General features: G+C 48.1%; 2 protein-coding genes across 4 annotated transcripts in view; one reads left to right on the plus strand and one right to left on the minus strand.

The window, feature by feature from the left end:
• Positions 1–272, minus strand: part of wtap (WT1 associated protein) — an 83,534-nt gene extending 83,262 nt beyond the window's left edge. The window contains exon 1 of one of the 2 annotated variants that reach the window (XM_048536807.2): positions 188–272. In XM_048536807.2, coding sequence (XP_048392764.1) covers positions 188–236 — 49 coding nt within the window. In that variant the 5' untranslated portion in view covers positions 237–272. The remainder of the gene's footprint in view (positions 1–187) is intronic. The other variant, XM_048536813.2, reaches the window with a different exon arrangement.
• On the plus strand, positions 1–26,974 carry sod2 (superoxide dismutase 2, mitochondrial). Of its 2 annotated transcripts, none has more exons than XM_048536814.2 (5): positions 1–136; positions 564–766; positions 24,319–24,435; positions 25,753–25,932; positions 26,740–26,974. In XM_048536814.2, the coding sequence occupies exons 1-5, from the start codon at positions 108–110 to the stop codon at positions 26,883–26,885; spliced, it is 675 nt and encodes a 224-aa protein (XP_048392771.1). In that variant the 5' UTR covers positions 1–107; the 3' UTR covers positions 26,886–26,974. The 2 variants fall into 2 exon arrangements, with proteins under 2 accessions (XP_048392771.1, XP_048392772.1); XM_048536815.2 differs by having other exon boundaries at positions 25,828–25,932.
• The last annotated feature ends 82 nt before the right edge of the window (positions 26,975–27,056 follow it).

Genomic DNA, 27,056 nt, shown 5'->3' on the forward strand with positions numbered 1-27,056 from the left:
TGGTTGGGTCTGAGTTCAAAGGTCAAGGGCGTTGTGTTGTACGATTGCAAGCACAGGTTTTGTGTTTGTGCCTTTCGACGTTGTCCAGCGCACACTAAAATCTGAATATGTTAAACAAACTCAATTATCTTCAAAGGTGAGTGTGATATTTGTTAGTTTAAAAATAAAGCACGCGTAGGGCAGTCACCGGCAAAATCACGCTCATGTCGTTGGAGTAAAGCTTTCGACGTTGACATCGCTTCTGCAAAAATCCTCCCGGAAGGCTGATTGAGTACCGTCTCAACGACTTTTCTCGCTGCCCCAAATCCCTTTCCCTCCCCATCTCCACCCCCGTCCACCCCTTTACTCCGTTTCGCCCTTCCCCCACTTGCTTCCTCTGTCCCTCTCCCCTCCTGTTCATTGTCCCACTTCACTCATTTTCGTCCACCCCGTTCAACTTTTTTCCTTGATAAATATCAGAAGCTTGAAAGCATTTAAAGTAGTTAATGTTTCAAAAGTGAACAAGCATTTGAAAGTGAATATGTTTTTAATTTGACTGATTATAACTTCCATTTTTCATGCAGATGTTACTCCAGCATTTCTCCAGATTTTCATTGTTTAGCCTCCAAACAAAAACACACACTGCCTGATCTTCCTTTTGACTATGGTGCATTGGAGCCACATATCAGTGCAGAAATAATGCAGCTGCACCATAGCAAGCATCATGCTACCTATGTAAACAACTTGAATATCACAGAAGAGAAATATGCTGAGGCTTTGGCCAAGGGTAAGTGTACACAACAAAAACAGAAATTGCTGGAGAAACTGAATAGGTCTGTTCTGGGTTTCTGGACCCAAAACGTTAACTGATTTCTCTCCACAGATTCTGCCAGACTTAGTCAGTTCTGCCAGCAATTCCTGTTTTTGGTCCTGAAGTCTAGCATCTGCTTTTTTCTTTTTTTTAAGGGTACATGAGATCTGTGATTCAACGTATAAATTAGCTGACCAGGGAGGAATAAGTGATAATTCTTTCAAAAATCAGAATGCTTTCGGGAGTGAAATAATGGACTTCGAATACTATTACTACTAAGAAAAAAATGTGCTATATAACATAATGTGGAGCTGGGGAGCACAGCAGGCCAGGCAGTTCTGCCCCATTTCTAAAGAAGGGTCCTGACCCAAAATGTCAACTTTCCTGCTCCTCTCATGCTGCCTGGCTTGCTGTGCTCCTCCAGCTCCACACTGTGTTATCTCTGACTCCAGCATTGGCAGCTCTTACTATCTCCAAAAAAAGTGTGCTTTTTTTAAACTAGCTTTTTATTTTATCTTGCAGTCGACAGGACAGAATCATGAGAATATCAAACTTCAAAGGCCGCTACAATTTATACTGCATGAGAATAGAATGCTAATTGGTTGGCAAACGGTCATGATTGGGTGAGACTTGCCAAGTTTACATTTAAAAAGAACTACAATTAACATTTTCTTTGGGGAGATGTTGCTTGGTGCATTACCATTCGGAATCTATTTGCCAACCATTCAGTATCCTTTCTTCACACAGTATAATTTGTTTCCTTTGACATATGGTATTCTAGTGATTGTACTCAGTTCCGTATGTGATAAAACAATTCAGCAGCATGTCTCATTTTTCCAGGACATCACAAGTTTGTTTTTGTTCCTCCAAGTAAATAATGGTATTAAACTGTTCCACGTTTAGCTTTGAGCAAAGAGATAATGGGAACTGCAAATGCTGGAGAATCCGAGATAACAAAGTGTGGAGCTGGATGAACACAGCAGGCCAAGCAGCATCTTAGAAGCAGGCAGGCTGACGTTTTGGGCCGAAACCCTTCTTCAGAAAATGGTCCAGGGCCTGAAGAAGGGCCTCGGCCCGAAACGTCAGCCTTCCTCCTCCTCTGATGCTGTGTTCATCCAGCTCTACACCTTGTTACCTCAATGAGGAATTTGTGTTTCTTTTAAAGTTGTCAGTGTGCTGCAATGCTGCAGCAAATAACATAAACTGGAACAACAACATCTCATTTTCAGACTAAGCACTTTACAACCTTCTGAAATTAATATTGAATTCAACATCTTCAGATTATGAACCACTCCCAAGTTAACTCAGCTTTCTCTCATCTAATATTGGTCAAGTCAGTTTCCAGGGTAGAATCTAGCTTGGTAGATCACAGGCTGAATCATTTTGCTAAGTCCAGGTTGCATCAAGTTTTTTGGAGAGTTTTTCATTGTAGGGTTTTGTGAGATTTCCCGCCCTATCTTGTTAAACTCAGGGCAGTAATTCCCTTCCCTGATGCTTTCTGTTTTTATTTGTCCATAGTTTGTAAGTTCCTTCAGCTGAGGGAAAGGAGCCCTAGTTTAATAGCTGCAGCTTCAGAGATCTGCTGATTGGGAAAACAAATCAAAACAGTGACATCACTGGTGGCATATTGATTGGTTTGTGATTTTTTTTAAGCAGTGTATACTTTTTGAAAGAAGAGATTAACTGAGAAACAACAGAAACAAATGAAAGTCAGGTCCAGTATAATTAAGAAATATAAATAAGTAAAGTAGGGTAAGGAAAGTACATAGCATGGGAAAGTAAGTTAGCAGTATTCTAAATTATCACAATCTTTTTTATTAGAAAAAAAGAGTTACAAATGTACTTTAAAAAAAGTCACGGCAGCAAAGCTTGCACCTGTGATATACTCCTGCTGTAACTATGTGGCAATCATGGAAGCTTCAGTTGCCCTGGTGAAAATGTGTACAGAAGTGTGTCCAGCCACAGCTATTGGTGATCTGCATTTTGGAGAATCTGTAATTCTGAGCAGGTTGTGGAAAACACATTCAGTGAGCATGGATGACCATTAGACAGAGCACAGGAAGGTAGGAGTCCCCTGTGCCCATCTCACTTTCTAACAGACATACTGTTTTGGATACTGCTGGGGGAAATGATTGTGCAGGGGAAAGCAATGGTAATCAAATTCGTGGCACTGTGGGTGGGCACACTGCACGTGAGGATGTAAAAGGATGGCAGGGGATTCAATTCGATTGTAAGGGGGACATTTCTGTCACCACAAAAGAGACTCCAGAATAGTATAACAAAGTGTGAAGCTGGATGAATACAGCAGGCCAAGCAGCATCTCAGGAGCACAAAAGTTGATGTTTCGGGTCTAGACCCTTCATCAGAGAGGGGGTTGGGGAGAGGGTTCTGAAATAAATAGGGAGAGAGGGGGAGGCCTCCCCCCCCCCCCCCCGACCCCATTTATTTCAGAACCCTCTCCCCAACCCCCTCTCTGATGAAGGGTCTAGACCCGAAACGTCAACTTTTGTGCTCCTGAGATGCTGCTTGGCCTGCTGTATTCATCCAGCTTCACACTTTGTTATCTCTGATTCTCCAGCATCTGCAGTTCCCATTATCTCCAGAATGGTATGTCACCTTGCTGGTGCCAAGGTCAGGGATGCCACTGACCCAGAATACCCTACTGCTGAAATGGGAGGACAAACAGCCAGGGATCGTTGTACGTAGCGGTACCAAAAACATGGGTTGGAAAGGGGACGATGTCCTGAAAGCAGAATCTGGGGAGATAGGAAGTAGATTGAAGACCCATTAGGTAGCAGGGCTGACTTGACAGATCCAGACAGAATGTTCAGATGAAGATGAATGTCCAAAATTAGAAGTGACAGCAAGCGAGTCATATTATAGATTGTTAAGGTGCAGGGAGTTTGGCAAGGTTGAAAGGTATTTATTTTAATGCTTGGTGTCTGATGAACAAGGCAGTTGAGCTGAGGGCACAACATGAGGGTATGATGTCACTGCTGTTTGTAAGACAGCTGCCAGTCTTGATCGTCTGTTAACAATGTTCCAGGTTACAGGGTCTATAGGTGGGACAGGGAAGGAGGTAAAAGAGGAAGATGTTATTTCTCGATAGAACTATTTCAGGAAGAATGACATCTTCGAAGGCTCCTCAAATGAAGCCATGTTGGTGGTGTTTAAAAAAAACACACAAGACCAATCACATTGCTGGAGTGTACTGTAGGCTCCTAACAGCCTGAGAGAAATAAAGGAGCAGATATGTAGGCACATTTCAAAAGTGTATAAGTAGTAGGGTTGTGATAGGGGATTTCAACTTGCCCAAAATTAACTAGAGTAGTCATTGTGTGAAAGGTCTGGAGCAGAAATTCTTAAAATGCATCCTGAACAACTTTTTAAACAAGTACAGAGAGCTCTTTACGAGAGAGGAGGCAGTTCTGTACTTAATTGTAGGGAAGGATGCTGGGCAAGTGGTTGAGGTATTACTGGAACACATTTAGCAAGCAGCAATTGTAAGTCCATTCAAGTCATGATTGTTATGGAAAAGAACAAGGTTGGGCCTGAAATCAAAGGTCTCGGCTGAGGGGTGGATTATTTCAATGAGGTCAGATATGCTTTGGGCAGAGTGTACTGTAAGTAGATACTTGCAAATCCGGCCAAGGACAGTAGGATGCGTTCAATAAGGAAATATGGAGATACAGAACCAATGTGTTTCAATAAAGGGTGAGAACATTAAATCCTGTCAACTCTGGATATTAAGGGATATACTGCATTAGATTATGAGAGAAAAAAAGGGGGCTATGGCAGTAACTGAGGGTTCAAAACAGCAAAACCTTCAGCTATAGAACCTACAAGAGATTGTACAGGGAGAGTGCAGGGAAGTGGAGCTGAAATGCCCATCGGCCATGATTAAACGGCGGAATGGCCTTACTTCCAGTCCAATGTCTTATTAGGAGAGCTAAAAAGATATATGAGAAGACACGGGCACGTATGAAAATCCTAAATTGTTTTCCAGTTACATTAAGGCAAAAAGGATAACAAGGGAACGAGTATGGCCCATTAAGGACCACAGTGGACCCATCGAGCTCTCCTACCCACAACCCCCACTTTCGATGGTTTGCATCACCCATTATGGACTTTGATTGCCTTCAAGTTGGCTAAAATAGGTGTTTTACCAGTGACGTCTATTAGTTTAAAAATAAAATTTAAAAAGTTGTGGTGATTTTGGAGGTGGGCAGGTGTGTGTGATGACCCTCCTTGGTAGAAAGAAAAGGACCATTGTGCATGGATCCAGAGGATGCAGGTAGGGTTCTAAATGAATATTTTAGTTCAGTTTTCTCTAGTGAGAGGGATAATATAGGGATAGAAATCAGAGAAGGTCTGTGATACTATTAGAGAATTTAGCATTGACAGATGGGTTCTGAGTGGTCTGGCGGACTTAAAAGAGAAATCTCTAAGGCAGGATGAGATGTATTCCAGATGTTAAATGAGGCAAGGGAGGAAATAGCTAGGGCACTTGCAAAAGTTTTCAGTTGCTCAATGTGGTAGCTTTATTCAAGAAGGGAGTAAGAGATAAACTAGGAAACTACAGGTTGTTCAGTCAGCCTCTGTGGTGGGGACACTATTGGAAGCAATTCTAAGAGACAGAATTAATCTGCTTTTAGAAAGACAAGGATTAATTGAGAACAGTCAGCATGGTTTTATAAATGGGAGGTTGTGTCTGACCAACTTGATTGAATTTTTTTGAAGCGGTAACTAAGTGTGTAAACGTGGACAGTGCTTTTGATGACGTCTACTTGGACATCAGCAAGGCTGTTGATAAGATCCCACATGGGAGATGGATAGCAAAGGTAAAAACTGACAGGATCCAAGGAGAGCTGGCAAATAGGAACCACAGTTGGCTGTGTGGCGGGAAGCAGAGGGTGATGGTTGAGGGCTATTTATCCTAAGGGAAGTCTGTGTCAAATATGGTCCCACAGCACAGTTTTGGGGACCTTTTGCTTTTATTGTTTATATAAATGATTCAGACTTGAAAGTAGGAGGGTTGATCAGTAAGTTCACAGACAATACAAATATTGTTGGGGTGGTGAATTGTGAAGTGGACAGCCTTCGAATATAAAAGAAATTCAGATCCGAGTAAATGTGAGGTGATGCCCTTGGGCGGGACAAACAAAACAAGGGAATACATGATGAACAGTAGGATCTTGGGAAGCATCAAGGATGAGTGGGACCTTGGTGTGCATATACACCGGTACCTTAATTATCAGGACATGTGGATAAATTGGTTAAGAAGTATGGTATACTTGCCTTTGTTAGTCAAGGCATATAGTTTGAGTAAGATAACAAAGTGTGAAGCTGGATGAACACAGCAGGCCAAGCAGCATCTCAGGAGCACAAAAGCTGACGTTTCGGGCCTAGACCCTTATCAGAGAGTTTGAGTAGTTAGGTAATGCTGGAACTGTATAAAATGTCGGTTTGGCCATAGCAAGAGTGTTGTATGCAGTTCTGGAATCCATTACAGGAGTGATGTAATAGTACTGGAGAGGGTGCAGAGGATATTTGCCAAGATGTCATCTGGGCTGGAGTGTTTCAGTCATGAGCAATCGGGGATGTTTTCCTTAGAGTAGAAGATGTTGAGAGGGGACATGATTGCAAGATATAAAATTATGAGGAGTGTAGATGGGGCAGATGGAAAGGAACCTTTCCCTTTGATGGAGGTATCAATAACAAGGAGGCATAGATTTAAGGTAAGGGGTAGAAGATTTAGAGATGTGACGAAAAGCTTTTTTAACCAAAGGTGGTGTGAATCTGAAACTCGCTGTCTGAAGGGTGATAGAGGCAGAAACTCTTATCGTTATTTAGGTGTACACTTGTAGTTTAAAGGCATATTAGGCAATGGCTAAGTGCTGGAAACAAGGATTAGAATAATTTACGTGGTTGTTTCTGACTGGTGCTGATGTGTTGGGCCAAAGGGCCTGTTTTTTTGTAGGGCTCAATAAGCCCCATTATGAACTTTTGAGAATGAGAGAATGGAGGCTTCAGAAGAAACACTAGCAAGGTTGCCTTCTGCAAACCCTACAAGTCCAGAAGCTGTCAGCAAAATGTGGAGCTGAAAGAACACAGCAGATTAGGCAGCATTAGAGGAGCAGGAGAGTTGACATTTCGGGTCAAGACTCTTCATCCACCCTAAGTCCAGAAACTGATCCCTCCGTGTAAACCAAAGACATAGATAACATGATGAGCACCTCACAACAACAGCTCCATAGCTAGCTGAGGGAGAAATAGTCCAGACAACTGGCATTGAGATGACTGCTGGAGACTAGACACCTGTTCAACCTCAGGCTGACATCCTGTTGCGTTGGCAAACGGGGATTTCAACCAAATGCACAGGACATAGCAACAATAGCAGCAGGTAGGCATATGGAATGCAATGGCCCTCATTACTCAAACTGCATAAGTGCAATGAATTCTGTGAACATCTGGGCTGCCTCTATGAATAGTTTGGCGGCTGCCATGGCAAACTAGGCCCAGCACACTCGGGCAACTCCAGAGGTTTGCATACTTGCATTTTACCTCATTAATTCATCCACAGGATCAAATGTGTACAGGAGGCAGAGAGCCTGGACCCCAGTTCATGTGCTCCATCCTCACAAGGAGATGGAGTGGTGCCTGAGACATCCAGCCGGAGATGGAACCTGACCCAGTCCCCTCTACACTTTCCTTTCAGAACTTTGCTGGAAGTGGTCAGGTTTCTTTCTCCATTGTATCCCTGTATGACCTTTGGAAGTTCAAACCAAAAAGCTGAAGAATTGCAAAATCCTCAACATTTCCAGCCCTTCCTGTCACAAACATCCTATGGCCACTCCACCAAACATCCAGGGCTAATGGGCTCAGTTCTAAGCTGGTTACCTCCACTCAAGCTGCAAAACCAGGAATTATCCTGAGGTGTAATGGGAAAGAGAGAAAGAAGGAAACTATTCAGGGCACCTTGCTGGCACAGGTGAACAGGACTTGTACATAATGGTTAGTTTTTGCATAAATGTTCCTGATGTTAACTGACCTGTTTGAGAGTCTCTCTCACACATCTTAGCACCATTTGGCATCACCTCATCCTCACAGATGAGGCTCTATGGATGGAGGTATGCACTGCGAGTACTACACCATCTGCAAGCAAGGCAACAATCAATACGTACGTGGTAATGGGTTGTGATAACAGCTTTGTTTACCCTTCTTCAGCATCCATTATGTTTGTTTCCCTCTGTGCAAAGGTGTAGCTGTCAGAGTTGTCCAGTAGTTGTACCAGAGCCATTCCACGTATAGAAGGTTAATGCTTGTGATGGCCTGGGAGTATTGTGTGATTGTGTTCTATACGTTGCATGGGTCTGTGACACGTGTCTCTTCCTTAGAAAGTCCTCACAGTCATTCATTCTTTGTTGCAGCTCCCTTCCTCATACATCTAGTCAGGTATCCCACCAAGTATGGTCATGGCCATTTTCATCACTATTGTATGCTTTCACTTTCCAGCATAATAGACGGTGACAGTGAGTAAACCTCTGCCATGATGTTCCAGTGTCAGACTGAGCACCCAAATATCTATATTTTCTTCCTAATGATCCATCCTATTAACTATATAAACTTCATACTACCCAACCTGTCTACATCCACCTACGCCTGCTTACCTTTCCCATACAACCCCTGACATACAAGATGTTCACATCAGGTATGGTCATTCACTCTCCTCGTTTCCCTTAAAGCTATGGTGCTTCTAATGGTGAATGACATTCCCTCCCACATTACACACCCTTTCCAAACCATACTTTACTGTATTCCCCAGTACAAATCCTGCTCCCCACTTTACAGTTTGTAATGTGCCCTTACCCAGGTCCTGCAGCCGCCAATCCTGAAGCTTAACCTGCTGAGGCCCAGTCCCATTAGCAACAACCTCCTCAACTGATCTGACAAGAAGTTCTCTGACCCGTGACTAATGAATATGTATCTCCTAAACCATGTTAGCCCTAACCCTGGATATACCACTGAGGTGCCAATAGAATGAGCCTGATCCATTCCCTGGACTGCAGAGGCACAGACCCCCATGCAATATAATTCCAAGTTGTTTCTTGACCCTGGCCACGACTGCCTGGATTGGTCTGGGAGGCTGCCCTTGACTTAGTGCTGATAACTTCTGACTGACTGATTCCTCCGTGTATGTCAGTGGGAACTGCTCCCTTGAGACTATACCACAAGGCTGTCTGCTTGCTGCATGCACAGTGTCTTTGCTGTCGCATGATGCAGGTTTGAGATTGATGCAACAACCTGCTGTACTGCAAGATGCGTGCCTAGACTGAGGACTGTCTAGTAGCAAGACACCTGCCTATTTCTGTGACTGTACGGTAAAGTAAGGCAGTGATGCTTCGAGCATGCAGACAAATACTAAGTGAGTAAATGTTAAGACAGCAAGTCAGTGTCCCTAAGATGCAACCTGGTCCAGGATGCAAGCTAGGTGCTGGTGCCTGTGTGCAAATTTGCCTCTGCCACAGCCTTTCAATGCTCGTTGCTGTTGTGCACTGCAAGGCACTCCTGTACTTTGAGAGAGCACTGCCTGTTCATAATAGCCAGAATGGTTTCAGTGAGTTGGCACATGCTGGATGCCAACATCTGTGGAGGAGGAGTGTGCATGGCTGTTGCCTGTTGAATGTTCCTGGATTGGAGGAAAGTTTTGTAGTGGAGTTTCCCCAAGGATGAAGGTTGGGGCCTTTCCTTTTCCTAATATGTATTAATGAAAGGGCATAATTTCAAAAATTGAGGAAGATCTGGGCGTTTGAAGCATTGTGAACTGTAGGATAGTGTAGAATAGTGCTTTCCAAACCTTTTCTGGATGTTACCCTGTTTTAATACCTTAAGTCATGTGATGCCATCATGAAAGCTTGGGGGAAGGGTAGGTGAGTTGTTGGGATGTTGATTTCAGCTGTTGAGCAAAGGCTTTGCAACTGTCAGAAATCAGTCCAGACTCCCTGGCAGCCTTTGTTGCCTTAGAGCTTGCAACTCCAAACTCTTGTTCACAACCCACTGTTTGAGATATCAAAATGCAGAACTGCAAAAGGGTGTAGATGGGTTGGCGGAATGGATGGATCAGTTATCGATGAAGTTTAATTCAGAAATATGATATTCATTTCAGTATGAACCGTGCAGAGAGAGTTTATTAAAGGGTACAATTTTGATGGGGGTGCAGGAGCTTTGGCATCTGAGTTGTTATAATCCCAGACCAGAACACCAATTTTTTTTGATTCCAGGTGAGATTACCATATTGCATTAGGGACTAATAGCCTTTGAAACAAAGCTGACAAGAAGGATTTCTAGAGGCTTACTATGAGAATAAAGCCTCAAGCTTTATTCAAGCCTGAAGTTTCCACAATTTTCAACAAAACAACAATTGACTTTACTATACCAGTAAAAGAACAGTAATACAATGTGGAATAACAATGAGTATGCAGTTTATTTCTAGCACCCAGAGTCAACATGTGGTAAGTATGTATGATCTAATCGTACACCCTACAGTGCATATCAAATAGCAAATGCAATTAAGACTATTCAAGACTGGATTTCTGAACAAATCTTTCAGACAATTCTGATACAATGGGTATTGAAATCTTATTAAACTTCACAGTGGCTTACAAATTCTTCACTTTTGGTGATCTGGCCTTTAAAATCTCTTTCTTGAGCCATTCTATTATGAAGGGCCCATTCTAGTCAATCACACTCCTTTCTTGGGCCCATGCTTCTTTGGATTCTGAAAATGATACTCTATGGATGTGAGTTTGTCGCTGAGCTGGAAGGTTAGTTTTCAGACGTTTCGTGACTTTTTGTTTTATTTGAAAAAAAATATACTTTATTCATAAGATGTACAAAAAATAAAACATATTTATACACCTACCCAGTCATGCAAGCCGCTCCGGGTTACCCAGGGGGTACATACATCAACTAAAGGAAAAAAAAACAAAGAAGAAAAAAAAACAAAGCAAAGAAAATACCCCGGCAGTCGTCACCCCGCACAGTCCCAGTTGGCCCCCTGACCAGTTGGGGAAGGTGCTAGCTGGGCCCAGGTACCAGATAGGGCCCTTTTTTCTATTCTGGACAAGGGGTTTCATACCGTGGTCTTGCCCCACTGCGCCTTGGCGGCTTTAGCGCGTCCCTCAGCACGTAGTCCTGGACCTTGGAGTGCGCCAGTCTGCAACATTCGGTCGGGGTCAGTTCTTTCAGCTGGCAGACCAGCAAGTTGCGGGCAGACCAAAGAGCGTCTTTCACCGCATCGATGGTCCTCCAGGCGCAGTTGATGTTGGTCTCGGTGTGCGTCCCGGGAAACAGCCCGTAGAGCACGGAGTCCCGCGTCACGGAGCTGCTCGGGACGAACCTCGACAAATACCACTGCATCCCCCTCCAGACCTCCTGCGCATAGGCACAATCCAGAAGGAGGTGATCGACAGTCTCGTTCCCCCCCCCCCCACTGTTCGGTATGCCCTTTCCCCCATTTTCCAGGTCTTTGTACATGGTGTCCCTGCGGATCCGGTCCATCCTCGACCCCCAGATGAAGTGGAAGGTGGCCCGGGTGACTGCAGCGGCGCAGGTCCAGGGAATAGGCCAGGCCTGCGCCACATACAACAGTACTGAAAGCCGCTCGCACCTGACAACCAGGTTCTTACCCGCGATGGAGAGGGACTGGAGCATCCACCTGCCCGGCTTCTGCTCCAATTTGGTGATATGCTCCTCCCAAGTTTTAGTGCCTGCCCCAGCTCTACCGAACCAAACACCCAGCACCTTCAGGTAGTCTGTCCTGACGGTGAAGGGGATGAAGGAGCGGTCGTCCCAGTTCCCGAAGAACATGACCTCGCTCTTACCCCTATTGACTTTGGCACCCCGAGGCCAGTTCAAACTGGCCGCAGATGTCCAATAGTCTACTCATCGACCGACGATCGGTGCAGAAGACGGCGACATCGTCCATGTACAGGGAGGTCTTGACCTGAAGGCCTCCGCTGCCTGGGATAGTCACGCCCTTCAGGCTCACGTCCTTCCTGATGGATGCGGCGAAGGGCTCCACACAGCACGTGAACAAGGCAGGAGAGCGCGGGCAGCCCTGCCTGACTCCAGATCTAACAGGAAAACTGTCCAATTCCCACCCGTTGATCGAGACTGCGCTAACGATGTTGGCGTAGAGCAGCCAGATCCAATTGCGGATGCCCTCCCCGAACCCCAATTTGGAGAGGACGTCCCTCATGTAAGCATGAGAGACCCTGTTGAAGGCCTTCTCCTGGTCCAGGCTGACGAGGCAGGTGTCCACCCGCCTGTCCTGTACGTAGGCGATCGTATCCCTGATGAGCGCGAGGCTCTCGGCGATCTTCCTGCCCGGCACAGCACAGGTTTGGTCAGGGTGAATCACCGACTCCAGGACAGACCTGACCCGGTTGGCTATGACCTTGGCCAGGATTTTGTAGTCCACGTTCAATAGTGAAATGGGACGCCAATTCTTAATTTCTTCCCTCTCCCCCTTCCTCTTGTAAATGTGGGTGATGATGCCCTTCCTCATGGACTTGCACATTTCCCCTGCTCAAAGCGCACTATCGTACACTTCCATTAGGTCCTGGCCGACCAGGTCCCACAAAGCGGAATACAGCTTGACCGGTAAGCCGTCCCTCCCGGGAGTCCTGTTCCTCTCCAAGGACTTGAGGGCTCTGGTCAGCTCGTCCAGGGATATCAGCCGGTCCAGCCACTCCCTCGTGCTGTCGTCTAAGACGTCCGTGATAAACAACAGGAATGACTCGGAGGCCGTGCTGTCCGTGGGCTTCGTGTCGTACAGTCCGGCATAGAAGGATCTGCTCATCCTCAAAATGTCGGGCCGAGACAATGTCACCGAGCCGTCGTCCTCCTTCAGCCGGCTAAGCACAGAGCTCTCTTTGTGCATCTTCTGAAAGAAGAAACGCGAGCACGTCTCGTCCTGCTCCACGGAACGGACCCTGGACTGGAAGATTATCCTGGAGGCCTCCGCGGCGAAGAGCGAGGCTTGCTGGCCCCTCACCTCACGGAGGTCCTCCATGACATCGACCCCCATCAACTGCAGAAGGAGCAGGTTCTGCACCCTTTTCTGCGCCGCGACAGCTTTCCCCGCCTCTCTCTCGCCTTCCGAACACCCTTGAGGACAAATAACCTCTTGATGTTCTCCTTCACCGTCTCCCACCAGTCGCCCGGAGACTCAAAGAGGGGTTTCACCGTTCTCCAACCGGCGTACTCCCTCTTAAGCTCCTCGACGTTCTCTGGGGTCAACAGAGTCGTGTTGAGCTTCCACGTCCCCTTGCCGGCCAGCTGGTCGTCCTGTAAGTGACAGTCGGCCAGCAGGAGGAAGTGGTCAGAGAAGAACACCGGCTCGACGCCGGTGGACCTGACCGAGAACGCCCGTGACACAAACAGGAAGTCTATCCTTGAGCAAATAGACCCGTCTGGCCGCGACCAGGTGTACCTCCGCTGCGCTCCGTCTGCAGGGGTGCTGAAGACGTCGAGCAGCTTGGTGTCCTTCACCGTGCCCATCAGGAATCTGGACGTGACGTCCAGTTGACTCCCCCCACCCGCTGTCCCCACGCCGGATCTTCCATCTGCATCGATGATGCAGTTGAAGTCTCCGCCTAGGATGACCGGCCTGGATGTAGCCAGCAGGGGTGGAAGCTGCTGCAGGACAGCCAACCGCTCATTCCGTACCGCTGGGGCATACACGTTGATCAGCCTCGGGAGCGTTCCTGTAGGTGACGTCAGCCACTAGGAGGCGCCCCCCCCCCCACCACTTCCTGAACTTGAGAGATGGTGAAGATGCGTCCCCGCAGCAGAATAGCCAGGCCCGAGGAGCGACAGTCGTTACCCCCCGACCAGATGGAAGGCCCACAGGTCCAGGCGCCGGACCATTTCCCGTAACTGCCGAGATGCGGTATCCCGCACTCCTGCAGAAACAGGAGGTCCGCCTTGATGGTGGTCAGGTAGGCCAACGTGGATACACATCTTGCGGTGGACTTGACACTGCGCACATAAATGCTCGCAACTCGTGCGCACATTAATGCTCGCAACTCGTACCCGCATTGTGGGCAGTAACCGCAGTACCCTCCCCAAGTCCAAGGTCCAGCCCCTCCATCTGTCCCTTCATGCCCATTGCCCGGGCTAATTGCTGGATGCTCTCCGGGCTCAGGAAACCATCTGTGCTGCCCTCCGGGTGGTATCCTCCCCCCGTCGGGGGTGCAGAGGCAGGAGGGTCCGGCTCTGGGCCAGGTTGGGAACGCGCTGATTCCTCCTTCCCGCCTGGAAGTTCCAGGGGGCCCTCCAGTGCCCGAGCGGCACTTGACTGGGTGTCGGAGGGAGCCTCAGGACACCTCCCCTCACCTGGAAGCGGGGTGCTGCTTTCCTTCTCCCTCAAAATCTTTAACTTCTGCTTCGGGCGGGCCCTCTCCGAATCCCCCTCGTCAGAGGAGCTCTTATAGCCCCCCTGTAGCTGCCTCTTCCCGCCTGACGGTTGCAGTTCCTGGGCCCGTCGACGCACCTTTCTCCTCGCTTTCCGGACCGTCGTCCACTCCCCTGGGTCGCCTGTCGCCGCCTCCATCGACTCCGGGTTGTTGCAGGGTGGGGAGCGGAGCCTGCAGGGGCGCTTTGCTGGCCTCGGGGCCCATCCTGCGGGGCTGGGCCCTCCTGCACGACCTGGCCCTCCTGCACATTAGTGGGGTCCTTGCTGGGCCCTGGTGCCTTCCTCTCCTCCGGGGTGGCTAGCCCCGCATTGCCCCTGCCGGCGACCTGGGCGTAGGTGGTCCCCCGCTGCGGGCATGCCCCATACAGGTGGCCCGCTTCCCCGCAAAGGTTGCAGCTTTTCTCTTGTGGGCAACCCTTTGCAAGGTGTCCCTCCTCCATGCACTTCCTGCAGATGGTGGCCTTGCAGTTGGCCGCCACGTGACCTGACCTACCACAGGCATGGCAGACTTTAGGTTGCCCTGCATAGGTCAGGTAGCCCTTGCTCCTGCCAATTGCGAAGCTGGACGGTGGGTGTACGACATTCCCGTCCACACCCATCCTCAGCGTCACCTTGACCTACCTCTTACTGGTCCAGATGCCAAAGGGGTCCATGATGTCAGTTAGGTCCCCTTCCACCTTAACGTACCTTCCAAGGAAGGTCAGGACATCAACTGCTGGCACGTGCGGGTTGTACATGTGTACAGTCACCATACAGCTCCTCTGCACTGGCATCACAACAGCGGGACAGCAGTCAATACAGAGAGGGGGCCCTCACCTCCTTTCTCCTTGAAAACCTCCAGGAAGCACTCGCAAAGCTTGGCACTCCTGAAGGTTACATTGTAAAAACCTCTTCCGGGGAAATCCTGCAGGCAGTAAATGTCTTCAGCAGCGAACCCACAACAGTCCAACAGGAGCTCTTCACGAAGAAGGTGCGGTCCACAGGTACACCTTCATCCACCTTCTTTACGGAAACACGGATGGTGTTCCGGACCCCCTGACCTGGGGCACGAGCACTTGCCGCAGCCATCGTTGCAGGTTGGCTGCTCCCCTGAACCAGCGTTAGGCCAAAGCCAGCATTAAGATCCACTGGTCGCAAGGGTGCACAGCCAACCCGACGTCCTCCTTTCAGCTCCAACACAGCACTCTCCTCCTCTCGGTCCACAAGAGAGTGGGTCTTTATTTTGTTCCAGATGTAAGCTGGTTCACTGAGCTTGAAGGTTTCTTCCCAGATGTTTTGTCACCATTCTAGGTAACATCATCAGTGAGTCTCCAATGAAGCACTGGTGTTATGTCCCGTTTTCTATTTATCTGGTTAGGTTTCCTTGGGTTGGTGATGTCATTTCCTGTTCTTTTTCTCAGGGGATGGTCGATTGGCTCCAAATCAATGTGTTTGTTGATGGAGTTCCAGTTGGAATGCCATGCTTCTAGGAATTCTCGTGCGTGTCTCTGTTTGGCTTGTCCTAGGATGGATGGGTTGTCCCAATCAAAGTGGTGTCCTTCCTTATCTGTATGTAAGGATACGAGTGATAGTGGGTCATGTCGTTTTGTGGCTAGTTGATGTTCATGTATTCTGGTGGCTAGCTTTCTGCCAGTTTGTCCAATGTAGTGTTTGTCTCAGTTCTTGCAAGGTATTTTGTAGATGAGATTCGTTTTATTTGTTGTCTGTATAGGGTCTTTTAAGTTCATTAGCTGCTGTTTTAGTGTGTTGGTGGGTTTGTGGGCTACCCTGATGCCAAGAGGTCCGAGTAGTCTGGCAGTCATTTCGGAAATGTCTTTGATGTAGGGGAGAGTGGTTATGGTTTCTGAGCCCGTTTTGTCTCTTTGTTTGGGTTTATTGCTGAGGAATCGGCGGACTGTGTTCATAGGGTACCCATTCTTTTTGAATACGCTGTATAGGTGATTTTCCTCTGCTCTGCGTAGTTCCTTTGTGCTGCAGTGTGTGGTGGCTCGTTGGAATAATGTTCTAATGCAGCTTTGTTTGTGGGTGTTGGGATGGTTGCTCCTGTAGTTCAGTATTTGGTTTGCATGTGTTGTTTTCCTGTAGACGCTGGTTTGAAGTTCCCCATTGGCTGTTCGCTCTACTGTGAAGTAGAGCACAAAGGAACTACGCAGAGCAGAGAAAAATCACCTATACAGCGTATTCAAAAAGAATGGGTACCCTATGAACACAGTCCGCCGATTCCTCAGCAATAAACCCAAACAAAGAGACAAAACGGGCTCAGAAACCATAACCACTCTCCCCTACATCAAAGACATTTCCGAAATGACTGCCAGACTACTCGGACCTCTTGGCATCAGGGTAGCCCACAAACCCACCAACACACTAAAACAGCAGCTAATGAACTTAAAAGACCCTATACAGACAACAAATAAAACGAATCTCATCTACAAAATACCTTGCAAGAACTGTGACAAACACTACACTGGACAAACTGGCAGAAAGCTAGCCACCAGGATACATGAACATCAACTAGCCACAAAACGACATGACCCACTATCACTCGTATCCTTACATACAGATAAGGAAGGACAACCCATCCATCCTAGGACAAGCCAAACAGAGACACGCACGAGAATTCCTAGAAGCATGGCATTCCAACCGGAACTCCATCAACAAACAGTGATTTGGAGCCAAGCGACCATCCCCTGAGAAAAAGAACAGGAAATGACATCACCAACGCAGGAAGTGACATCACCAACCCAAGGAAACCTAACCAGATAAATAGAAAGCGGGACGTAACACCAGCGCTTCGTCGGAGGCTCACTGTTGATGTTACCTAGAATGGTGACAAAACATCTGGAGACAAACCTTACAGCTCAGTGAACCAGCTTACATCTCGAACACAATAAAGACCCACTCTCTTGTGGACTGAGAGGACGAGAGTGCTGTCTTGGAGGTGAAAGGAGGACGTCGGGTTGGCTGTGCACCCTTGCGACCAGTGGATCTTAATGCTGGCTTCGGCCTAACGCTGGTTCAGGGGAGCAGCCAACCTGCAATGATGGCTGCGGCAAGTGCTCGTGCCCCAGGTCAGGGGGTCCGGAACACCATCCGTGTTTCTGTAAAGAAGATGGATGGAGGTGCACCTGTGGACCGCACCTTCTTCGTGAAGAGGGTCCTGTTGGACTGTTGTGGGTTTGCTGCTGCGGACATTTACTGCCTGCAGGATTTCCCCGGAGGGGGTTTTTACGATGTGACCTTCCGGAGTGCCAAGCTTTGCGAGTGCTTCCTGGAGGTTTTCAAGGAGAAAGGAGGTGAGGGCCCCCTCTCTGTATTGACCGCTGTCCCACTGTTTGTGATGCCAGCACAGAGGAGCCGTATGGTGACTGTACACATGTACAACCCGCATGTGCCAGCAGTTGATGTCCTGACCTTCCTCGGAAGGTATGTGAAGGTGGAAGGGGACCTAACTGACATGGTGGACCCCTTTGGCATCTGGACGAGTAAGAGGCAGGTCAAGGTGACGCTGAGGATGGGCGCAGACGGGAATGTCGCACACCCACCGTCCAGCTTCGCGATCGGCGGGAGCAGGGGCTACCTGACCTATGCAGGGCAACCTAAAGTCTGCCATGCCTGTGGTAGGTCAGGTCACATGGCGGCCGACTGCAAAGTCACCATCTGCAGGAACTGCAGGGAGGAGGGACACCTTGCAAAGGATTGCCCACGAGAGAGAAGCTGCAACCTTTGCGGGGAAGCGGGCCACTTCTATAGGGCATGCCCGCGGCGGGGTACCACCTACGCCCAGGTCGCCGGCAGGGGAAATGCGGGGCCAGCCCCCCCGGAGGAGAGGAAGGCACCAGGGCCCAGCAAGGACCCCACTAATGTGCAGGAGGGCCAGGCCGTGCAGGAGGGCCCAGCCCTGCAGGATGGGCCCGAGGCCAGCAAAGCACCCCTGCAGGCTCCGATCCCCCCCAACAACCCGGAGCCAATGGAGGCGGCGACAGGCGACCCAGGGGAGTGGACTACAGTCCGGAAAGCGAGGTGGAAGGTGCGTCGACGGGCCCAGGAACCGCAACAATCAGGAGGGAAGAGACAGCTACAGGGGGGCTATAAGAGCTCCTCTGACGAGGAGGATTCGGAGAGGGCCCACCCGAAGCAGAAGTTAAAGGTCTCGAGGGGGAAGGAAAGCAGCACCCCGCTTCCAGGTGACGGGAGGCGTCCTGAGGCTCACTCCGACACCCAGTCAAGTGCCGCTGGAGCACTGGAGGGCCCCCCGGAACTTCCAGGCGGGAAGGAGGAAACAGCACGTCCCCAGCCTGATCCGGAGCCGGACCCTCCTGCCTCCGCACCCCTGACGGGGGGATGCCACCCGGAAGGCACCACAGACGGTTTCCTGAGCCCAGAGAGCATCCAGCAGTTAGCCCGGGCAATGGGCATGAAGGGACAGATGGAGGGGCTGGACCTTGGACTTGGGGAGGGTACTGCAGTCACTGCCCACAATGGGGGTACGAATTGCGAGCATTAATGTGCGCAGCGTCAAGTCAACCGCGAGATGTGTGTCCACATTGGCCTACCTGACCACCATCAAGGCGGACCTCCTGTTTCTGCAGGAGTGCGGGATACCGCACCTCGGCAGGTACGGGAAATGGTCTGGCGCCTGGACCTGTGGGCCTTCGATCTGGTCGGGGGGTAACGACTGTCGCTCCTCGGGCCTGGCTATTCTGCTGCGGGGGCACAACTTCACCATCTCTCAAGTTCAGGAGGTGGTGGGGGGGCGCCTCCTAGTGGCTGACATCACCTACAGGAATGCTCCCCTGAGGCTGATCAACGTGTACGCCCCAGCGGTACGGAGTGAGCAGTTGGCCGTCCTGCAGCGGCTTCCACCCCTGCTGGCTACGTCCAGGCCGGTCATCCTAGGCGGAGACTTCAACTGCATCATTGATGCAGATGGAAGATCCGGCGTGGGGACAGCGGGTGGGGGGATTCAACTGGACGTCACGTCCAGATTCCTGATGGGCACGGTGAAGGACGCCAAGCTGCTCGACGTCTTCAGCACCACTGCAGACGGAGCGCAGCAGAGGTACACCTGGTCGCGGCCAGACGGGTCTATCCGCTCAAGGATAGACTTCCTGTTTGTGTCACGGACGTTCTCGGTCAGATCCACTGGTGTCGAGCCGGTGTTCTTCTCTGACCACTGCCTCCTGTTGGCCGACTGTCACTTACAGGACGACCAGCCGGCCGGCAAGGGGACGTGGAAGCTCAATACGACTCTGTTGACCCCAGAGAACGTCGAGGAGCTTAAGAGGGAGTACACCGGTTGGAGGACCGTGAAACCCCTATTTGAGTCTCCAGGCGACTGGTGGGAGACGGTGAAGGAGAACATCAAGAGGTTCTTTGTCCTCAAAGGTGTTCAGAAGGCAAGAGAGAGGCGGGGAAAGCTGTCGCGACTCCAGAAAAGGGTGCAGAACCTGCTCCTTCTGCAGTTGATGGGGGTCGATGTCACGGAGGACCTCCGCGAGGTGAGGGGCCAGCAAGCCTTGCTCTTCGCCGCGGAGGCCTCCAGGATAATCTTCCGGTCCAGGGTCCGCTCTGTGGAGCAGGACGAGACGTGCTCGCGTTTCTTCTTTCAGAAGGTGCACAAAGAGAGCTCTGTGCTTAGCCGGCTGAAGGAGGACGACGGCTCGGTGACGTCGTCTCGGCCCGACGTTTTGAGGATCAGCAGATCCTTCTATGCCGGACTGTACGACACGAAGCCCACGGACAGCACGGCCTCCGAGTCGTTCCTGTCGTCTATCACGGAGGTCTTAGATGACGGCACGAGGGAGTGGCTGGACCGGCCGATATCCCTGGACGAGCTGGCCAGAGCCCTCAGGTCCTTGCAGAGGAATAGGACTCCCGGAAGTGATGGCTTACCGGTCGAGCTGTATTCTGCTCTGTGGGGCCTGGTCGGCCAGGACCTGCTGGAGGTGTACGATAGTGCGCTTCGGGCAGGGGAAATGTGCAAGTCCATGAGGAAGGGCATCATCACCCTCATTTACAAGAGGAAGGGGGAGAGGGAAGAAATTAAGAATTGGCGTCCCATTTCACTTTTGAACGTGGACTACAAAATCCTGGCCAAGGTCATTGCCAACCGGGTCAGGTCTGTCCTGGAGTCGGTGATTCACCCTGACCAAACCTGTGCTGTGCCGGGCAGGAAGATCGCTGAGAGCCTCGCGCTCATCAGGGATACGATCGCCTACGTACAGGACAGGCGGGTGGACACCTGCCTCGTCAGCCTGGACCAGGAGAAGGCCTTCGACAGGGTCTCTCATGCTTACATGAGGGACGTCCTCTCCAAATTGGGGTTCGGGGAGGGCATCCGCAATTGGATCCGGCTGCTCTACGCCAACATCGTTAGCGCAGTCTCGATCAACGGGTGGGAATCAGACAGTTTTCCTGTTAGATCTGGAGTCAGGCAGGGCTGCCCGCTCTCTCCTGCCTTGTTCGTGTGCTGTGTGGAGCCCTTCGCCGCCTCCATCAGGAAGGACGTGAGCCTGAAGGGCGTGACTATCCCAGGCAGCGGAGGCCTTCAGGTCAAGACCTCCCTGTACATGGATGATGTCGCCGTCTTCTGCACCGATCGTCGGTCAGTGAGTAGGCTGTTGGACATCTGCGGCCAGTTTGAACTGGCCTCGGGTGCCAAAGTCAATAGGGGTAAGAGCGAGGTCATGTTCTTCGGGAACTGGGACGACCGCTCCTTCATCCCCTTCACCGTCAGGACAGACTACCTGAAGGTGCTGGGTGTTTGGTTTGGTGGAGCTGGGGCATGCACTAAGACTTGGGAGGAGCGTATCTCCAAATTTAAGCAGAAGCTGGGCAGGTGGACGCTCCGGTCCCTCTCCATCGCGGGTAAGAACCTGGTTGTCAGGTGCGAGGGGCTTTCCGTACTGTTGTATGTGGCGCAGGCCTGGCCTATTACCTGGACCTGCGCCGCTGCGGTCACCTGGGCCATCTTCCACTTCATTTGGGGGTCGAGGATGGACCGGGTCCGCAGAGATACCATGTTCAAAGACCTGGGAAATGGGGGAAAGGGCGTACCGAACGCCACCCTCGCCCTGACGGCTACCTTTGTGTGTGGCTGCATCAAGCTGTGCGTAGATCCTCAGTACGCAAACACCAAGTGTCACTACTTACTGAGGTTCTACCTGTCCCCGGTGTTGCGAAGGATGGGCCTGGCCTCGTTGCCGCGGAACGCTCCGAGTAGTTGGACCGTTCCGTACCACCTGTCCTTCGTGGAGAAATTTTTGAAAGGAAACACCTTTGACCACAAGGCCGTCAGGCAGTGGTCAGCACGTAGTATCCTCAGGACCCTTCGGGAAAAGGAGAGGGTGGATCCCGTCGTGTGGTTCCCCACGCAGACTGCCAAAGTCGTTTGGCAGAATGCCTCATCGCCAGAACTTTCAAACAAGCACAAGGACATTGCTTGGCTGGTGGTGAGAGGGGCTCTGCCAGTGAGATCCTTTATGCATGCCCGGAATCTCTGCACCACCGCACGCAGCCCGCGAGGTGGCTGCGGGGGGGACGAGACTGTTGATCACCTCCTTCTGGAGTGTGCCTATGCGCAGGAGGTCTGGAGGGGGATGCAGTGGTATTTGTCGAGGTTCGTCCCGAGCAGCTCCGTGACGCGGGACTCCGTGCTCTACGGGCTGTTTCCGGGGACGCACACCGAGACCAACATCAGCTGCGCCTGGAGGACCATCAATGCAGTGAAAGACGCTCTTTGGTCTGCCCGCAACTTGCTGGTCTGCCAGCTGAAAGAACTGACCCCGACCGAGTGTTGCAGACTGGCGCACTCCAAGGTCCAGGGCTACGTGCTGAGGGACGCGCTAAAGCTTGGGGCAGCCGCCGCCAAGGCGCGGTGGGGAAAGACCACCGTATGAGCCCCCTCGTCCAGAAAAGGGAAAAGAATCCTATCTGGTAACTGGGCCCAGCTGGCGCCTTCCCCAACTGGTCAGGGGGCCAACTGGGACTGTGCGGGGTGACGACTGCCGGGGCGGTTTCTTTGCTTTGTTTTTTTTTCTCTCTGTTTTGCTTTTTTTTTCCCTTTAGTTGGTGTACGTACCCCTGGGTAACCCGGAGTGGCTTGCATGACTGGGTAGGTGTATAAATGTTTTATTTTTTGTACATTCTATGAATAAAGTATATTTTTTCAAATAAAAAAAAGTGACGAAACGTCTGAAAACTAACCTTCCAGCTCAGCGAGCAAACTCACATCCAGAACCTCAACCTGAGCTACAAATCTTCTCAAAACTCGCTATGATACTCTATAATTATTCATAGACACAGCTCCAACTTTTCACTGACGGGTGGCTTCAGACTAAAAACTGCATCAAGGTTTTCCCTGAATTCTTACTTTGCTCAGTTGCATTAGGCAAATACTGCTTGTGGCTTTTCAATCTCCATTGTCACAGCTGCATTTGAATCATAACCCTGGCTTGCTTCTTCCGAACCCCTCACGACAATCTCCCCATCCCACTAGTGCAGCCATTGACCTTCTCAATTTAATCATCCCTGGAACTTCTTCCTGAGTTCATTCCAAAAGCGCAGAGCCATCTAACTGCTCTTGACTCTTCAGCAGCCTTCCTTAAAAAAAAAACTGGCAGTCCTAACACACAAAGAACATGTCTCTTTTTTTTCTCCCAATTATTTGTGTTTCCAGGACTGCTCTTCGGGGACACCCCACATTGTCCTGAGTGGCCTGTTTAAACTGTTGTAACACGCCCTGCCCCAAATTCAGGGCAACGTTGAATGTTACTACCTACAAACTCTTTGAGTAAATATATATTTACTCAAAGTTACATTTCACGAACATATTTCTTCCCTGCTACAATTGGAATGGATTTCTTCACAAATGTAAAAAAATCATTGCAGGTAAATCATTGGTTAAGAGACTGGTTAATAAAACACAGCATCCTCCTCTTTGATAAAAAGGTCATGGAGCACAAATGTGGTCTGTATAAGTTACATTGTGTTCCTATCAGTGGAAGGAGCTGTGGACACATTTGAGGAATTGGCAAAGCAAATAATGGCAAAAAACATTTATCACAGTAAGTGGTTGCAATCTGGAATGCACTGTCTGTTAGTTGTTGGAGGATTTACTTGTGGTATTCAAGAAAAAAATTGATTCTCATCAAAGGAAGAATGCAGGGCTACAAACAGAAAGCAAGAGAATGACTCTAAGTAAATTGTTACTGTGGAGAACTGAAACAAACATGATAGGCTAGTGCTCTCCATATGAGTATAACAATTCTGTGAACTGCATGTTAATAAACTAATAGTGAAATAATGTAATTGACCAAACTTTAGCGCTTTAATCCATGACAAAATGAATCAGCAATTGGTAAATTATGCATTAATAAAAGTCAGCAGGGATTTGTTAATAGTGAATAGTGTTTAACTTTGTGGGAATGGAGAGATTTAATGAATATAGTATGTGGAAAAATGTGGACTTCAGGAAGAGCTTCAAGAATTACCATATACACATCTATTAGCAAATTGAAACCTGTAGAATCAAGGTGCAGAATCTCCACAGTTATGAATTGGCTGAGAGGGGTGAAACGGAGAGTAATGGCGGGTGGTGGTTTTACAGAATGGATGAATATGTGATGACTCTTCAAATTGGGATCACTTCAGTTTTGATTGTATGTTAATGGTTTGGGTCTGGGTATCTAGGGTGTAATTTTTAATTCTGCAGATTGCACAACATACAAATACAGAAAATGTAAGCAGAGTAGTAAAAGGCCATAGGCAGTTAAACAAAATGGGCAGATATGTGACAAATGAAATTTCACTTTTTTGTAGGAAGAATAAGGAATCATATAAATCTTATTTTAAGGGGCTTACAGGAACAGTGACATCACTGAATGTACATACGCAAGATTTTGAATGTGGCAGAAAGAGTTGCAAGTCTGATTGCAAGAAAAATACAATTTCCTATTGTGGAAAGAATGTCCTTGTACTTTAATTAAATATAATTCCACATAAGGAATAACTTCTGCAAAATAGCAAAAATTTATTTCATATATTTCAGGTGATGTGACAGCTCAAGTTTCTCTGCAGCCAGCACTGCGGTTTAATGGTGGGGGTCATATTAATCATTCAATTTTCTGGACAAATCTATCTCCTAATGGCGGAGGAGAACCTGCAGGTGAGTTTGAACGATATAATTTGATTTGGAATGTTTGTGTTCAAATTTACCAAATACAGCAAAAAGTGGGCAAAGGATTGGCAAATGGAGGTCAATACAGATAAGAGTATGATGTTGCATTTTGGAAAGCCCAACCAAAGTAGGGCTTTTACAGTAAATGGTAAGGTCCTGAGGAGTGTTATGGAACAGAGGGACCTAGCAGTACAAGTACATAGTTCGTTGCAAGGGGTGTTGCAGATGGACAGGGTGGTGAAGAAGGCATTTAGCATGCTGGCCCTCATCAGCCGAAGCATTGAATATAGGAATTGGGATGTTATTTTACAGTTGTATGTGTCATTGGTGAGGCGGCACTTGGAGTATTGTGTACAGTTTTGGTCACCCTGTTATAGGGAAGATATAGTAAAACTGGAAAGTGTGCAAAGAAGATTTACAAGGATAGGCCTGAGTTAGAGAGAGAGGTTGGAACATAGGAGAATGAGGGTGATCTTATTGAGGAGTATAAAATCATGAGGACAGAGATAGGATGAATGCATATAGGCTTTTTCCTAGGGATGGGGAATTGAAAACTTAGACGGCATAGGTTTAAAGTGAGAGGGCAAAAAAATTTAAGAAGGACCCTAGGATCATGCAAACAGTGGTATGTATATGGAATGGGCTGCCGGAGACAGTGGTTGAGGCAGATACAAAGCAACATTTTAAAAAATCATTAGGATAAGTACAGGGATGGGAAGAGTTTTGACAAGGGATTAGAGTGTAATCGGGTCGCAACAAAAGGCTTGAATGGCCTACCTAGGCACAATACAACCTAACTCTAAACCTAAAAAATGCCTAGACCTCTGCTGAAGTCCTACCTGCGCCAGAGGTGTGTTATAACATCTCGGAATACATTTGATTTTAAAAAAAAAACCTGCTCCTATTTCTTATTATATTATTTAGACTGGCAGTGGCAGCAGTCTATTGTGAGAACAAGAGAGACATGACCTGCCATTTGCTGTGCTTTTTGATGGTGAAATTAATTGTTTGAATAAAATGATTGGGAAAACCTTGTTCAGAATCACAAAGATGAAAAAATACATTTTTGATGATTAATTTCCGTTGTATGCACAAGTAGTTCAAGTAGTCTCTGTGACTTGCTGTAAGGCAGCGGGTCAAAATGTATTTCTTCAGCCTACTTTTGTAGTACCCCAAACATTCTAAACGTTCATGTTATTTAACAGGTGGATGTGGTCTTGAAGCTGTTCAGTGAGAATATTTTAGTATTGATTGAGTTGCTAAATGCATCCTAACTACAATATATTTTGGTTTATTTTTATTTAGGAGAGTTAATGGAAACCATCGAACGGGACTTTGGTTCATTTGAGAAGTTTAAGGAAAATATGTCTGTAATCTCAGTAGGTGTTCAAGGCTCAGGATGGGGATGGCTGGGCTACAGTAAGAATTCAGGAAGGCTACAGCTTGCTGCTGCTTCCAATCAGGACCCATTGCAAGGAACAACTGGTTAGTCATGTCATTTTGTCTTTATCTTCATTTTCCCCTTCTCATGGATTAACGTACATGATCGAAATAGTAAATAGTTGTTCTGTGTGTTGTAATCATTGATCATTTGCTTTGATTTAACTTTGCTGGTAAATGTTGACTGTGTTCAAATTTAGTGAGCACTCTCTAAATTTTGTTAGACTCTTTGCTTGTCTTCTCACATTTCAGCTGCATCTTTATAAACAATGCTCTTACCCTCCCCTCACATTTTTATATTTAAATCAATAGGATTGAACTTTTAAAAACTTTCAGATTCAGAGATGACAAGCCCAATATTGGTTGCGTTAGTGATCAGGTTATCAAAAAAGCACACTAATGTGTCTTTCTGAAATGGTATCATATTTCAACAAGCCCCCCCCCGTCAATTTTATATTACATTGATGATATTTCTGTCTTCCTGATACAAGTCCCAACCAGTAACAGTTTGTTACCACTCACATTTATCATTTATCTTAGTCATTTTTTCCTTTGAACGATGCCTGATATTTCCATATTTCTGGCGATGGAAAATAATAGCCTATAACTAACTGTGCCAATGAAAATGAAAATCAGTAGCACATAGCTTACAGTGGCTGTTGGCTCCAGTGTGCCTCTTCAGTGGGAGTTAGCTATTCAAATCCTGTTTCTCTTCATATTTTTCAAATATTTATGCAGTGATATTTGTGTTTCTGTAACTGGTTTGCATCTAAAACTTTGGAAAAGCTGTTAATGACTTTATACTGAGTTCCTTGAGTAGCGTTATTGAAATCGTCCTTTCACACATTTCAGGTCTAATTCCCCTTCTTGGAATTGATGTGTGGGAGCATGCCTACTATCTGCAATACAAGAATGTGCGAGGTGACTATCTAAAAGCTATCTGGAATGTTATCAACTGGGAAAATGTGGGAGAGAGACTTAAAGCTGCCATGAAATGAGTAGTATTTAAAAATATTTTTGAAATAACATCTGTAAAACATTTTGCAGCTTTCTTGACCATGTTTAAATAATTAAATATTTGAAAACATCCAGAAAGTATGATTTTGTATTGATTTTAAACATGTTCCACAGTTGTTGCTGGGATAAAATACTGGAACTTCTTTTCTGGT

The sequence above is a fragment of the Stegostoma tigrinum genome, chromosome 9, assembly GCF_030684315.1.
Source record: "Stegostoma tigrinum isolate sSteTig4 chromosome 9, sSteTig4.hap1, whole genome shotgun sequence".
NCBI lineage: Eukaryota > Metazoa > Chordata > Chondrichthyes > Orectolobiformes > Stegostomatidae > Stegostoma > Stegostoma tigrinum.

What these genes read in the sequence shown, in the direction of transcription:
- sod2 (XM_048536814.2), top strand. Translation starts at nt 108, where the DNA reads ATGTTAAACAAACTCAATTATCTTCAAAG. An exon ending in AAACTCAATTATCTTCAAAG is followed by an intron (nt 137 to 563) that starts GTGAGTGTGATA and finishes TTTTTCATGCAG; the next exon opens with ATGTTACTCCAGCATTTCTC. An exon ending in TGCTGAGGCTTTGGCCAAGG is followed by an intron (nt 767 to 24,318) that starts GTAAGTGTACAC and finishes CATATATTTCAG; the next exon opens with GTGATGTGACAGCTCAAGTT.